Source organism: Engystomops pustulosus, chromosome 6 (genome assembly GCF_040894005.1).
Source record: "Engystomops pustulosus chromosome 6, aEngPut4.maternal, whole genome shotgun sequence".
Taxonomy (NCBI): domain Eukaryota; kingdom Metazoa; phylum Chordata; class Amphibia; order Anura; family Leptodactylidae; genus Engystomops; species Engystomops pustulosus.
In genome coordinates, this window is record NC_092416.1 from 75976111 (window position 1) to 75992993 (window position 16883).

General features: G+C 40.6%; 1 protein-coding gene across 1 annotated transcript in view; it reads left to right on the forward strand.

The window, feature by feature from the left end:
• Positions 1-1624: 1624 nt before the first annotated feature.
• The window catches only part of JHY (junctional cadherin complex regulator), a 46195-nt gene continuing 30936 nt past the window's right edge, over positions 1625-16883 (forward strand). The window contains exons 1-3 of the mRNA XM_072156643.1: positions 1625-1710; positions 2386-2677; positions 14086-14545. Coding sequence (XP_072012744.1) covers positions 1641-1710; positions 2386-2677; positions 14086-14545 — 822 coding nt within the window. The 5' untranslated portion in view covers positions 1625-1640. The remainder of the gene's footprint in view (positions 1711-2385; positions 2678-14085; positions 14546-16883) is intronic.

Below are 16883 nucleotides of genomic sequence, written 5' to 3' on the forward strand. Positions count from 1 at the left end.
TTGGGAAACATTGCTTATGTATTGTGTATGATATTTATGATCGCCCTGCCGCTGCAAATTTGCAACCCGATACATCAAGAGGCGCAGGCGCGGGGACAGTAGCGGCCCGCGCCGGCCCACTCCCGTCCAGCAGCGCCCCCCGCTCGGCCCGCTGAGCCCCCCCCCCTTCACGCCCCTTCACGCCCCACTGCCGTGAAGGTGGCGGATTGGGGAAAATAATCGCAAAAGCTAGCAATAAGCTAGCATTTGCGATTATTTCAGGGCCTCTGTGCCGGTGGCGGTGCGCAGAGGTCCTGATAAATATCCCCCTTTATGAATATACATCGAGTGTTAGCAACAGTTTAGAGGTTTATCTTCTATTGCATGAACACATATGTGAATTTGGTCGGATCAGTCTTAAAACCGTGTTATGTAGCTCCACTGCAAGAGAGAAGAATTTGGAGCTGTATATACATTCTTACAAGTTTTGGGGAAAAAATGTTGTCGCTGCTATGAAAGTTGGGAGTAATGTGTGACACTTTGATAAATCTCTGATTGTACTTGTGTCATTCACTCCCCCAGACTATTAGCCATTTTACTAAAAATACCTCAAAAGATAAAATAACAAGGAGTGGGTAAGCTAAGCCCCTGACATTTACAGGGAATTTTAAATTCGCTTGCATGGATTTTGTTGCTGACATTTTCCTGCATTTGATTTAATCTTAGCATTGCAGCTAAGAACTGCAACTTAAAGAGGACCTGTCACCTCTAAAAACTGCACTAAAGTAAGCAGCTCCTAGGGCTACAGCATATGCCGCATTGTTACACTTCTATCATTTTCAGAAGCCTCTGATAACGCTAGCAAACACAGCCGTGCTGTACAATAGAAAATGGCGTAATAGAAAACGTGCAGTAAGTGGTCGGGCGTATTCATGAGAGCACCATCCTAGGTGCTGTCTCTCTCCCGGACCGCCCTCCTACGCCATAGTCTGGTGGTGACTGCTCCACTCCTAATCTGCCCCCCCCCCCCCCATGAATACGACCGACTGTTTACAGCGCGGTCTGCTGTTTTCAATTGTACAGCACGGCAGTGTTTGCTAGCATTATCGGAGGTTTCCAATAACGCTAGCAGCCTAATACTGCAGCATATGTTGAAGCACTAGGAGCTGCTTACTTCAGTAAGTTTTTTATGAGTTTGAGGCGTGAAGTTTTCCTCTTAAAGCAATCCTCAACTCTGGTGAGTGCTCTTTTACCTTCTGCCTCATCATAGTGGAAGGTAAATTAAAAGCATGTTCCAGTAACACAAGACTCCAGATATTTGTGATCTATGTCCCTCCCCTCTTATTAACTGGTGTCTAAGTGACCACAAGATCAGTGACCTGAGACGCCCTCTCTTGTTACCCTTTGGCAAGTGGTGACATCCCTAGCCAGCTACATATCAAATGAGCCTTCTTCTCCAGAAGCTGCTATTGCTGCAGTAACTTCATTCATTGCACTGTTAGTATATAAGTAAGAGTAACCGTCATGTATTCTATACATGTGCTACAAGGGATAAGCCTGCAGGGGACAATATTAGCTTAGAGCTTCTCTGCTCTGGGACTGAGGCCTACACCTACACTTGCATCCTTTGTTACATGGAGTTTGTTGTCCCTTTGGTCACTATGGAAACATTAACAGCTGAAAGCAGAGCAGCCCTGGGAGTGTGGCTGTCACTGTGCACTGCAGCATCAGGTATGTGAGAATTAACTGACCATACTCCTTCTATATAGTACTTCTTACTATTATTATGTGGTTTATATTCAAGATGAGCTTGTGGGTTTGCAGGTCATACTGCAGACACTGGCACTTGGAGCACTGAATTTGTACCTTTTAGCTATTCTCTATGCAATGTGTTCTTACTTACTGTTATATGTTATTGCTTCATTTTTAATTGCCTTAAAATGAAATGTGCTAAAGTATAGTTAACAAACTATGGCTATCAAGCTGAATCCCCTCTATTAAAAGATGCAGAGTGCTGTGGTATAAAACTTCATGGACTACGCTGCAGGCACCTTTTATAACTGCTATATGGCCTAACCTAAAACTACCAAAAAACTTTTGTGACTCTGCTACTAACAGTAACCTCATCCACATGTCTTCGTCTTCACACATTTATCTTCTGTCCTTTTGAGCAACATGATTTTTTTGTGGCATACTAGTATATTGTATATTTTATACATATTATATACATTGGTAATTTTGAATTAACAATGAGAAGCATATGGGGAAAAAAAATCCATAAAAAAAGTGATTGCAGAGCATGCTACGATACAATAGAAAAATTATGAAAACCTGTGAAAAAACATGCGTTTCTAGATAAAGCTGTGGAAGTCTTAGTAATAATACATAATATTTTCCACTGTTTAGAGAAAAGTGAATCCATAATGGAGACTATCAATACTGAGCCATCTCTTCAAGCTGCTAAATATGGTAGTGGTGACATGGAGCTACATCTTAGCTCAGATAGTTTGGAGGACAGCGATACAGACAGTCTATGTGAAGAGAGAAGGTATCAGAGTGACCTCCAGAACCGGATACAAAGGAACCATAAGGTCATCTTCCAGGCTGAGGGTGGCAATCGGGATTCCCAAGGTGAGGTAACAGCTGGAGATACTGAGGATTTATCTCATCAAGGAAAGGAAGCAAACCCACAAAACAGGTAAAGCAGTGACGCATCATCTAGTAATATATATTATGTAATGTGTGCATGGACATAGGGGCGTAAGTAGAAATCATGGTGTCCCGTATAAGTCTTTCTGCCTACATCCTCTCCTTTACTATGTCATTGTAATGTCCGTGCCTGAACGTCGCTCTATCTGCAGTTGGCAGAATAGAGGCGTTTATTTGTGTGTGAACTGTGGCTTAATTCTTGTGTTTGGATTAACTGAGCCACACCCTGCTCCTTTCATTTCTGTTCTGCCCAGCAAGGATTACTAGCCTGATGGACAGTTTCCCCAGTGTGCTGGCTTTATATACCTGCCTATTCCCATCTTACCTTGCTGGTTATTTTGAGTCTGACTTGTGTATAACTTGCTTGATCTTGACCTGACCTGTGTTTATCCCGCCTGTACCTGTATCCATCAGGCTTGCTGGTTATTTTGATTCTGACCTGTGTATACTTGCTTGATCTTGATCTTGACCTGACCTGTGTATATCCCACCTGTACCTGCATCCATCAGGCTTGCTGGTTATTTTGAGTCTGGCCTGGGTATAACTTGCTTGATCTTGACCTGACCTGTGTTTATCCCGCCTGTACCTGTATCCATCAGGCTTGCTGGTTATTTTGAGTCTGGCCTGGGTATAACTTGCTTGATCTTGACCTGACCTGTGTTTATCCCGCCTGTACCTGTATCCATCAGGCTTGCTGGTTATTTTGATTCTGACCTGTGTATACTTGCTTGATCTTGATCTTGACCTGACCAGTGTATATCCCGCCTGTACCTGCATCCATCAGGCTTGCTGGTTATTTTGAGTCTGGCCTGGGTATAACTTGCTTGATCTTGACCTGACCTGTGTTTATCCCGCCTGTACCTGTATCCATCAGGCTTGCTGGTTATTTTGAGTCTTTTCTTACCTGTGTATCTAGTTCAGTTTTACCTGTCTCTGTTTGTCTGCCTGTATCTGTACCTGATCTGTATATTACCCGCTTGACCTTGATCTTGACCTGACCTGTTTATAACCCGTTTGATCTTGACCTGACCTGTATATATCCCGCCTGTACCTGTATCTGGATCTGACCTGTGATAATCTGCCTGAAGTCCTGTATATATATGTCTCAGTCCTGTGTTTGTATTCTGTGTACCAGTGTGAACACTGGTCTATTCCTGCATTCCGGTTACCTGTTCAGTCTTGTGTTGGTTTCTGTGCGCCAGTGTGAACAGTGGTCTATACCTGTATTTCCATTACCTGTCCGCTCCACCATCCAGCAGCTGCCAGACGAAGTAAATGTCCCCTGTCCTGTTGTAGGGTCACTCAGGGACCATCAGTTAGGTTCCTGATAGTGGGTTCGCCCTTATCAGGGCGGTTTATCTGCTTTAGGCAGGGCCTTAGCCCGCAGGGACGTTACAGGGTGAGTTCGCCACCACTTACCTAGTCTGACAGCTAGCGCCAAGCCTGGTTGTGGTTGCGCATTTGCTGGACGGGTGCTGACAGTCATATTTTAAATCCTTACCAGTACAGGGCCTGCCATTAGCTTTTGGCAGGCCCGTACTTGTAACAGCTGATACCTAAGGTGCCTGTGGGCCCAGGAGATAGCAGCCACATGGTCTGCCTCCTTTGTAGGCACACCATTGCATGGATAAAGCAACTGGCTGTTAAAAGAAAGCAAACTCTCGGTATATATTGTAGAAAGCTCTCTATGTATAAATTTGTATGAAGATTATGTATAGAAATTTGTATAGCGATGGATGTCCTCGTGATGAGATGGCAACTTGCAAGATTAGGAGTGCAAAGATATAAATTAATAAATGAAAAGTTATATTTAAAGGGAGCCTGTCACCAGATTATACTCCATTAAACTACCCCCCTCAGGTAGGGTATGAAATATATTTCCACAATTTCCTTATTTATGTGAATTCTTACCCATTTACCTTCAAAAAAATCTCCTCCAAAGTCATGCAAAAGTTAGCTTTAAGTGTTATATTTTGCTTGAGATGAGTCAACACCCTAACTCGAGTCAAGAAAAAAAACAAACCGTGTACTCACCTTCTGACGCCCCCCCCCCCCCCCCCTGCAGGTCCTCTTTAATCAATCAATGCTCCGGTATCTTCTCCGTGTCCCCGCACCGGCTGTCGCAGGGATTGTTGTGATGACAGACGACACAGGGATCATGATGTCAGCCGCTCGCTGACATCATACTCTGTGCCGATTTTTCTTCATCGACCTATTGAAGAGGACCTGGGGGGGGGGGCATGTTAGTACACTGTTTTTTTTTTTGTTTGTTTTTTTGCAGGCTACATACTACAGGGGCTGGCAGGTTTTTATGCTACTGGGGCTGGCAGGCTATATACTACAGGGGGCTATATACTATACCCTCAGCTTATACTCGAGTCAATAGGTTTTCCCAGTTTTTTTGTGTTAAAATTAGGGGTCTTGGCTTATACTCGGGTCTGCTTTTACTCGAGTATATAGGGTAGTTGGAAATGGATGCTGCAATCCGATTTCCTCCTTTTTTGTTTGCAATATGTAAAAATCTCCAAAATAGTACAATATTTACTTTACCTCTTGAGTAGAGATTAAGCTGAGCAATATTCAGCATGTCCTCAAAACATAGGCAATGTAATAAATAGTTGACTATAACCAGTTGATGATGGAATGGAGAGATCTTTATCTTTAGGGTGCTCTGTATAAATATGCAGCAAAAATCAAATATAAGGAAAACATTAAAAGACCAGTTTTCTAGTAATCAGCAACATAGATCAGTTTGCACCTGTTGCTTATATAGTTTATGGATTGAAGTAATGTTCTGAAGATCCTCAGAAAGGTCAGTAATGTAATAATTTGGGCTCTTTGATATTGGGGCTCTATTATATACATCTGACAGGGAGGCATTTCTGTAAAATTTGAGAGCAATAAACAGAAAGAGATTTTTGCTGAAAACCATAAAGGGAAATAGATAAATAAATCCACCCCCAGCCGAATTGCTTCTGCAGAATAGATTTTGCTTCTTCTGAGCTAAAATCCCTGCACTTTGGAAGTGTTGAATAGACCCCTATAAAAGACAAGGCCTAAAAGACCCCGCAGGGCAGCATTGCTCTCATGAAAACTAATGGAAGAGGATAATAAAAATATCGACATGACGCTCAGCTCGCAATGATCACTTACACGTCCATTTTCTCTGCCTGTGGAGCTATTACATAATCCATGAAAAGCTGCATACAGGACATTAATCACATTTTCTGTACTAAGCGATGTTTGCTACCAGGTATCAAAATAGCAAATGGAAGAGACACTTGCTGTGCAATTCACAATTCACATTCTTTCCTACAGGGCACTCAGGTCCTCCCTATAAGACACTTGGGTATTTAATTAATATAACACCTTTGGCTTTGTGTCCATGTTCTTCTCTCCTTAAAGAGACAATTGGCCCTTATAGTTGGGGAGGGCCTGTTACAGATTTTTGATTGAAGCCCAAATGATTTGTATTACGCCTTCCTGTCAAGGCAGCTTTCCCCAAGATACTTGGTATGTGATTCACATCACTTAGGCTTAGTTCACACTACGGTTTTGATTTCCATCTTTAGTATCTGCCTAGAAAAGTTAAAATCTGAAATAGAACGGATCAGTTTTAAATTCCATTGAATTGAACGTAAATTTTTATGTCATCCGATGTCATCAGTTTTACAGTGATCAGTTTTGGATCAGTTTTTTTCACTGAAAAAAAGACGGAGCTTACAGTACTTTGCACCGTCTAAAAGAAAATCTGATCCAAAACAGATGGTGCCAAACTGACCACAAAGGATGACATTAAGTTTTTTTTTACATTGAAGTCATTGAGACAGATATTAAGTGTCAGTTTTTTAATTTTTTTAGATGCAGAAATTGTTAATACATAGAATAAGAGATGGATAGATAGATTATATATACCGTAAATGTGAGGTATAGAAAGAATGATAGGTAGGCAAATAGAAATAAGAGATCAATAGGTAGATAGGTAATTACAAATAATATATTGCTGGGTAGGTAATGTGGGGATTTGGCCCAGTAGAGACCGTGGTAGCGGGGTGCTGTGATGCAGTGACACCAAGGTACAGTCCAAAACAGGTCTACCCTGTGTTTATTTCAGCAGGAACAAAATAAAACAGCCTTCACATTCAGGCATCAAAACCAAATAATATCCTACCCGTCAGGGTGCTAACTAAACAATGGTTCTCTGACTCACCACTAACAAAAATACTTGGCTGCTCCAGGCACAGAGGTCAAGGCTGCGTGCTCTCCTGCCTCCACTCAGAGAGAACACACTCTTAGCTCTGCTGAGCAGCTTTATGCAGGCTGATTGGGCTGTTCCCACCACCTGTGTCCAAGGTGCTGGACAACCCAACCTCAGCACTAAGGCCTTGCATAATAGCAAAACCTAGGGGAAACATACCGCCCATCCACAGTTAACCCCTTCAGTGTCTCACAGTAAGTAGATATATGGCTGTTATGAGGGATAGATAGAAATCTATAGAGATCTTTTTTTAAACGGAGATAAAGAATGGATATGCCGACAGTAGTGTGAACTTAACCTTACTTTGTGATGTATTGCATCTTTTTTGTATGTATACAGGGATACATGTAGCTCATATACCCAGCATCTCTACATTGAGGAAAGCATAGGGATCATGCACCAAGTTTCTTTGCGAGGAGGACATTGGTTGGAAACTAAGACAGTGAAGACTGAAGAGAGCACCAGTTAAACCAATGTACATATTGTTTAATAAATCTAGCACATTTTCATGTCTGTCCAGAAAAGTTACCTCATGTTCTATGCCAACCGATTTAAGTGAAATTCTGACAATTTTTCCAACTTTTTAAAAATGTCAACCAATGTGCTAAAAGTAGTAAAATGTAATATTAGAATGTCTTGCATTCTTCTTTATTAAACATCTCATACAGTATGGATAATAATTCCCTCCAAGAAAACTGGATGCATGATATCCTTACCTCTGTGCAAATAAAATTGAGGGCATTTATTATTTGCAACTATTTACTCTTATGTTTTTTTTTACTTGTCTCACTCATTATTGGACTCAAGTAGTTGCCTGTTGGTATTTATCTATGAGATTTAGAAATAATGAAAAATGTATGCAAATCCAAAGAAATTATATTTTAAAAAAGCTGCAGGGCCATTTTTTGGGAAAAAAGGAACATTACAAAGCTAGAATACCTTCTCCCAAAATAGTCGCAAATCAATCATAAATGAGACACGCGCCCTAGAAACCATTGCATATTTGCACTTGTGCACGATCCACGTTCTTCATTTGTTGCATGAAAGTCTACTGTGATTTTTTTTTTGTTAAAGTAGTCTAACACTAGTAGATTATATCAGGGAAAGTAGGTATGTGCCTCAATGTAAAAGAAGATATAGTAGAATATAGTAGCAAATTGATAAATAAGTTGGTAAGCACACAAATCTTGTTATAGGCCCTATTCACACTCTCCCATGTATCTCAATGGGAATACACATTGGTTCCCACAGCCCTGTTTATGAACTGACTATCTAAGCAGCAAATGTTAGATAAGGTCCTATTCCTGCCTAGTTTTATGGCTTGGGCAGTTTTTAATACTATCAAACACTGGTGCATTGTTGTGAGCTGACAATGCATACCGTATGTTCTTGTGTAGGTAGGTTCACTTTGTAGGAAAAAACTAAAATGCAGTGGTGAAGATTAGACAGATTCCTTTTATAGAAAGGAAAATTCATTCTGCAATTGGAGAATGGCCCAAACCCTTGGAGCAGCCAACACTAAAGCACAACACTAAAGTGGAGAAACAACAACAAACATTAATGGGAGTAAAAACAGAATGAAATGTGAAACATAAATGATAGGAATGGTTCCACTGCTTTTTCTGTTTGCTGCAAGTCTGAAAATAATCCACCAAATCACTGTCTTTGAGATGAAAACCTCACTGGAGGTCGGAGGAAAACTTCCTTTGTTAGATTGATTCACAAAAGTTACATTGTTTTAGTTATCTTTGTTATTTTCCTAAGTTAATCGTTAATAGTAAATTGTGTTTATCAAACCTTTTTTCATTAGTCGGTAGAATATTCAGCAGTACTATGTTCCCATCATAAGTGACATATTAACATAATAAAGGCCTCTTTGTGTAGAGATATATTTAGAATATGTTATTTTGGATGGTCTTATCCATCTCCGGAGCGGATTACCCACCGAGCCAAACGCTCACCACATATAAAAAGGTGATTGTTCTTTTGTAATGTGTGATATGTGGGGCTTTACTGTGCAGTATTCAATACCTTTCATTTAAATGATTGAAAAACAAAAATGTTTTCTGTAGAAAGCGGCTAATTTACACGTTGTAAATATAAATGAGTAAATGCGGGACATATGGAGAGCAATTAGCGTCCTCCACAGTAAATTGCAGAGGGCAATGATGAATATTGAAGAGATAATTCAATTTAGTCATTAGTATACCAGGCTGTTAAGTAAAGATGGGGACCGCTAATTATTACCTCGCCGCAATTCTCTTAATAATATAAATAGGCAATTGTTTTCAGTTTAAAGGCTATTAAAGTGCATGGAAATGAGGGAACCATGACACATAAATGTGAATGCAAAAGTACATGTCTTTACCTGTGACTAGTAAGCGACAGGATGAATGCATCAGTCCTGTATATAGTGTGAAGGCACCAGGCCTGTATACAGAAATAGTATGAATCCACGAGGCCTGTATACAGAAATAGTATGACTGCACCTGCCCTGTTTAATGAAAAATATTAAAGGGAATCTGTAACCACAAATCTACTAAATAAACCCTGAACAGTACCCTAGATTCCCCTAGATTTCCTTCAGAGAGGCAGTCAAGGAGCAGGAGAGGCAGGAGAGCTCTTGGATGCAGTCAAGTCCCCCGTCTCCTCATTTCCTCGTATTCCTACCCTTTGGCCATGCCCCTAGCTCCTGGTCGCTTAAATTCTGTTTCAAATTCCAGTGCATGCGCGGTGACCCTGTCTGTTTGGCAACTAGCCGCTCATGCGCCTGTAATGAGAGCAGCACCAGTGAGAGTAAGGGCTCTTTCAGACTGATGTTGATGTTTAGCTTCATTTGTGCATCCGTTGCTACTGTCTTGCGTTTTGTCTCCGTGATGCATCCGTTTTGTCTCCTCGTCCACAAAAAAACGTAAGGTTTAACATTTCTTTGAAAAAAAAAATCACACCTGGATTTACAGCCTTATCAGTGAAAAAAAAGGATGTTTCATCTTTTCTTTTGCGCACTCATAGACTTCTATTGCCTTCCGCAATCAGTGAAAAAAAATAGGACGTTTCATAATTTTTTCTATGGACAACGGATCAATGAAAATATAAGCCAAAGTGAATACACACATCAATGGCTTTGTGAGGCATCCGTGGAAATCACTGAACCACGGACGTGAAAAACAACGCCAATGTGAAAGAGCTCTAATAGCCACTGCCCCAGGATTACAAGGCAATGCCGCCATAAGGAGGCGAAGGAGATTGATTGCATCTTGACTGCTCTACATTCTGTGGCTTTCTGATGGAGAATAAAAGTTGTTTTTGGAGCAAAGCAGCAACATTGAGGATTCAAGCTAGAACCATTGTAACTGGTTTACAGGGTAGACCACAAAGGTGTAAGGTACGGCAATAACAGAGCACATATTGATTGAATGCAATTAGGGAATTCAGGCTCCAATATTCTAGCGACGGTCCTGCTGAACAGAGATAAAATTATCAGCTTTTAAAAGTGTTTTCATCTTATTAAAAAGAATTGTACGGTTTGTACTGACAGAATATACCAATCGTATAAATTGTATAATTGTATAAATTAATCATGAATGGAAAAACTAATAAAAAATAAAATTTAGGCCCAAAAAAGGGTTTAAGCAAAATATTTTAATGTACACTTGCTAAGCTAGTTGATCTGCAGAAGATCAGAGTCCAGGTCTGTGCCCTATCACACTGTCATATTCACTGACACCAATAAATTACATATTCTGTGAGTAATAGCTTCTTTTCTTCCATCTATGTCATGCAGGATGACTGTAGTGCATAGAGATATCTAATAACCAGGGACAAATGACAACAATCCCCATAAACACATCCTATCTCATGCCAAACACACAGGGATTAAATGTTGCTAAATGTTTTAATAGGATTCTTCAATAGTTTGGCAAAGAATGGGCAGAATTCCACCCCAGGAGCATCTGGCAGTGTTGCCTTGCAAGTGTTTACATCCATTTACTGTAGCTCTTGAAAATGATTCTTGTAGGCAAGCGGCAGATGCTCCCCAGGAGCCATCTGTAAATTCTCGCCTCTCCCTGATTCCAAAATCTGCAATGAATCCATTGCTGCGACATGTTAACAATGTAATGGATACATTATGAGGCTTGTATCAATAGACAGCTTGGGGAAAAAATGGCATTAATACATCAGGAGATATGGAGCCTGAATGTGCACTTTAATTTATTCCCAAAATAGGTGTGGCTAAACATTGGAACTTGTATGCCTAATATTACCAGTCTCATGGTATTTAGTGGATGGAGGTGGTGGTTATATTTCATGGATCAACCTTTATCTTCCTCATAAGTTGTAATGAGCCCTTTGGTCCAGATGCAACTCTAAGCTCTGCATCTCTTAAATGATATCACTACCTCAACATACAAGGGAGAAGACTAGATATCCGACCAGTAGATCACCAGGAGCAGTGGGTATGAAGCCTTCTAATGTAAAATTAAAGGAAACCTACCACTTGAAGTGGCAGGTTTCAGATGGAAATACCGAGCACCAGCTCAGGGTGAGCTGGTGCCAGAGCTTATTTTTGTTAGTGTTTTAAACTGCGGTATCGCGGTTTAAAACACTTTTTAAACTTTATAGCCGGCGCAGGGAGGTACGTGAAGGAGGAAGTGAAGGAGAGCTGCGTGCATGGTAAGCGCCGAGCTGGTGCTCGGTATTTCCATCTGAAACCTGCCACTTCAATTGGTAGGTTTCCTTTAAAGTGGTTGTCCACTTTCAGCTAATGAAAATTTCTGGCCCAGAGGGGATGTTTATCGTTAAAGGGGTAGTCCACTTTAAGGAAAAAAAACTTTGATTGTTTGTTTGATTAAAAATGATACAATTTTCCAATAAACTTACCGTATCAATTATTCACAATTTTTTAGATCTCTGCTATGCATCTTTTAACAAGAAGCTTCATTGTTTACTTTCAGTGGATAGTAAAACATTGTTTACTTTCAGTGGAAAATTTCATTTGATGTCACACTTCTGGAAGAGGTAATCAATGAAGCTTCCTGTTAAATGACAGCAAGCACAGATCTAGAAAACAACAAAAAATTACATTTAATTGCACATACCAATTACCATATATACTCGAGTATAAGCCTAGTTTTTCAGCACAAAAAAATGTGCTGAAAACCCAAACTCGGCTTATACTCGAGTAAAAAGAATATAGATTTTACCAGGTTTTTGTGGTAAAATTAGGGGCCTCGGCTTATACTGGGGTCGGCTTATACTCGACTTTATACGGTAATTGCTCAAATTCAACCCCTTCACCTATTCATGTGTGTAATAAAATGTGTAATAAAAAATACTTCTATAACACTTTAAGTGTATCATTTTATAGACTGTGCCTTCAACTGCTTGAATAGAAAATATATTTTTTATATGTATTATTTTGGAGATTTGGATTGTTTTGGAGATTGCAGATAACTGTCCACATACAGTGAGATGTATAGACACACGAACGTCATCAATTTCCTCGTAGCTGCGACTTATCAGTAACATTTAATGAATAGTAATCACATGAGAACTCAATTCTGATCGTTAGTCTGTGACATGCTAAACTATATGGCACAGTGGGCACAGTAATAAATGGGTAAAATCTATAAGATTATTAAGGAATAACACATTTACTACTGGAACAGTTTGAGGTATAAAAAATTCAATATCACTCATGTTGTATTAAAACCATTTCTTAAGGTTAATTAAACGATCATTTTGCTTAATGGCTACAGATGCAGAAAGGCTTATACCACTCACATTACAATGATGGACAATTAGAAAGTGAGACACAGTTAGGCAAATTCCCCTGGAAACAAGAAATAATTAAATATTATTATTATTGTTATTATTATTATTAGAAATTGAGATTACTGGACAAGGTTGCCTACCAATTGCCCTACCTTATATAGAAGTTTTTATCAAAGCCACACAAATGAGGACCATAATCCATATTTATTATGACTGCAAATATTTCCTGTCCAAGAGCTCTTCAACAGCCTTGGAAAGTTGTATTTTTCGGACTATAAGGCGCACATAAAAACCTAACATTTCCTTATAAATCCAAAGTGTGCCTTATAGTCCGGTGCGCCTTATATATGAAGGCCGATTACTGCTCCGGACCACGGCAGACCAGAGCCGTGGCTGCGACCCTGCATGGCCAGCAGTACTAGAGGGGGACTCGGCAGTGATTGGAGGAGGCAAGGCGGAGGAGGGCAGCGGACCCTACTTACACTGCTGGAGATCTGCTGTCAAGGGTCTCCGGTTGCGCGAACTGCACACCATGCGGCACGAACAGGCTCCCAACATAGCGCGAACCAACTTCTGCCTTCTAACCATCTCCCTGTGTGACCGCTCACCTCTGCTCCGCGGTTATTCAGGGTGCTGACAGTTGCCGGGTCTGTGGAGAGTCGCTTTAACAGAGCTGGTTGCGACCTCTCCGCTCGGCATCCAAACCACGCCCCCGGACCTCCTTCTAACCCTGCGCCTTATAGTCTGGTGCGCCTTATATATGCAACTATATGCACGTAGCCAGCCTTTATTCATAATGCGCCTTGTAGTCCGGTGCGCCTTATCATCCGGAAAATACGGTATTATACCTAAAGGAAATCTGTTAACAAAAATTGACCTACTAACAACTACCAGTATGTTTTCAGGCGATCTTACACCTTCCAGATCCTATTACTTTCTTGGCCTCGTATGGGGACACAATCTAGAAAATCAATTGACATGTAAGTCATTTCAATGCCCTGACCATCATTTCATTAATGACCTGAATGAAGCAGGGTCAGAAGTGACTCCTTGGTTTGCCTTTTTCATTAGTGTAAATTACAACCACCGCTCCATTCAAAATGGTAGTAAGACTGAAACCTCTGTTTTCAAGATTGGAGCAGGTCACATATCTGGGACCAGCACCTATCATGTGTCCTGTGGAAATATCATAAATAACTAAGACGAGAGAACCCCTCACAGGATTCATGTTATTAAATGTTGGTTACCCAGTCTCTGTAGATTCTAATAGGAATTTTGTATTAGTTGTACAGAAAAAATTGTTCAATTGAATATATTGAAAGAGTTACGTCAGTCTCACCTCACCACTATAATATTTCCTTTAGGTCACAAGAGATTCGCACATCCTATTCTGAATTAAGATATGATCCAAACTGGAGGAAGCACCAGAACTTTATCCACAAAGCTCCCCAGGATGAGGAGGAATATTTAGAAGTGTTCTCTAATGGCTCAGAAGAATGTTCACCTGATGAGATGACTCTTGACCCCAGAGGAGATACTGATAGTGTAGACAGTCACCCATTTTGGAAACCCCTAAGTGATATGGCCTCTAAGAACCAAAAAATTATAGCTGTAGCAAAGTTAAAATATAAAGAGGGGGATCAAATAAAAAAACATGGAACCCAACTGGACAAAGCGAATAAGAAAAACATCATTGAACGACAAGAGGCATCTCAAAAACACATTATAGAGAAAAACAAGGTTACTTTGGGGATGCACAGAGAAAAATCAAAATCTTACCTTCACATTCACAAAAAGAAAATAGAGGAAATCAAAACTGAACAGGTAAGAGAATAAGAATTGTTTTTTTTTTTCCAAATGCAACTTAATTTAAATGAATGGAACTCTGGCTGTTAATGCAACGATCAGGATACGTACATGTGTACTGTTCTTCACTGCCCTGTGCTTGGAGGCACTAAACAAATATTTGTAGGCTTCAGGTGTGCTTGTTCCTCCATTTCAGGTTCCCATCATGGTAGATCATGGAAAGGTTTTCTACATTCCAAGCCTTCCATTTGTTGACTTGTTGTCTCCCATGTTTCATGGTTTATTCTCAGACATATCTTGACCTGCCCAGGTCACCTGACATTTCTACTGAGACTACTCTGAATGGTCCTCTGTATAGATTTGTGAATTGGGTTATAAGGGTAAATACCAACAGGGTAACCACAGGATCGCAATAACGTGCTGATAAAGTCTGGAAGAATAAGTATTAGGCTGAAAAGGAACTTTGAATACTTCATTAAAACGACCTTTAAGCAGCCACAGGGTTGGAGAAGACTTATGCCGGCCTTTCACCTCTTCAGTTAAATCATGTCCCACTTTTATAAAATGTCATCATAGGCTAGCTGGAGCAGCCAGAGCAAAGTTCCTCCTCCCTATAAGTATCTGGCTTGCTCTTCAACTTTTTCTGGTTATATTTAATTGCTAGCTTTGTTCCATTTCTGCTGTAGTTCGTTTCTGTGATTTTCTTGTTCTCAAACTCCTTATTCTGTTTTAGCGACTTTGTCTTGATGATTTGGCTTTCATTTGCTCTCTATGTTGCAATTTCAAGCTATGTTTTCTGTTTGTGTTTTCTGTTTGTGTGTCTTATTTAGTGTGTGCACAGTGACCTATGGAGGGAACGGCGCCCAGTTGTTGGCCACCAGTTAGGGAGGACCCAATAAGTAGGCAGGTGACAGTTTGGGGGCTCCGTCTTCCCTGTGTCCAGAGTCCCCATTACAGTAACAGAACAAGAAGCTCCTGATACCTGTTTTAGTAAATCATAGAAAATGATTTCTGACCGGAGCTCCCGATTCCCTTGCTTCCATGTGTCTTTCTCTTCCAATATGTCACTCACAAAATAGAGCAGTTCATACTCCTCCAGCACAAATTCCTGAATCCTCCGATAAGAATATACCGCTATTCAGACCAAGACTCCTGCGTTTTTCTTGTGACCTCCTCCGTATGCAACATATGTTGCGGTAAATTCACCCGCAGATAGCGTAGTACAGTTTACACTCAGGATTTATTTAGGTTAAAAACATACTCACAAAAGAGCGATAAAAATGCGCATATAAAACTCCAATATGGGACGCCAGCTGCACGTTCTCGCCCGACCCTGGGTTTCGCCCGGTTTGGCTTCTTCTGGGGCGTTGCTTCTTCTGAGCAACGCCCCAGAAGAAGCCAAACCGGGCGAAACCCGCTATCTGCGGGTGAATTTCTTCCAGCGATCTACCGCAACATACGTTGCATACGGAGGAGGTCACAAGAAAAACGCAGGAGTGTTGGTCTGAATAGCGGTATATTCTTATCGGAGGATTCAGGAATTTGTGCTGGAGGAGTGTGAACTGCTCTATTTTGTGAGTGACATATTGGAAGAGAAAGACACACAGAAGCAAGGGAATCGGGAGCTCTGGTCAGAACTCATTTTCTATGTTTTACAATTTGGGTTTACTGGATCAACCCTTGACTGTTTGTAGCTCCATGAGAGAGGTGTGCAGCACATAGCTGTTATTGCTGTATTTTTTGCTTGTTTTAGTAAATACTTGTATTCTGAGTGTTTTAAATCAGTTTTAAATCAACCTTTTCTTAAAATGCATGGTGCTTCTGTAATTCCTCTGTGTATGTATTAATAAATTGACAACTAGATATCACAATGTCACAGGGCTGTCACTGTGCTCGTTATATATACTCTGTGATAGTGTACAATCATAACTATGGACAGGGAGAATAGTAACAGCTGGTTGACAATTAGTATTGGGCTACATAGAGACTTTTGTGGTGTCTTTGATTAATTTTAACTACTGAGTGAAAGCAGCAGTCAATGAGAATACATGTATGACTGTGTATTGCGGCTGTAACTCCATATATACGTATGTATTGTGTTTATAGCTCCATGTACCACTGTGTACTGTGGCTGTAACTCCATGTATGGCTGTGAACTATGGCTGTAGCTCCATGTATGACTGTGTACTATGGCTGTAGCTACATGTATGGCTGTGTACTATGGCAGTAGCTCCATGTATAGATGTGTACTGTGGCTGTAGCTCCATGTATGGCTGTTTACTGTGGCTGTAGCTCCATGCATGGCTGTATACTGTGGCTGTAGCTCCACATATGACTGTGTACTGTGGCTGTAGCT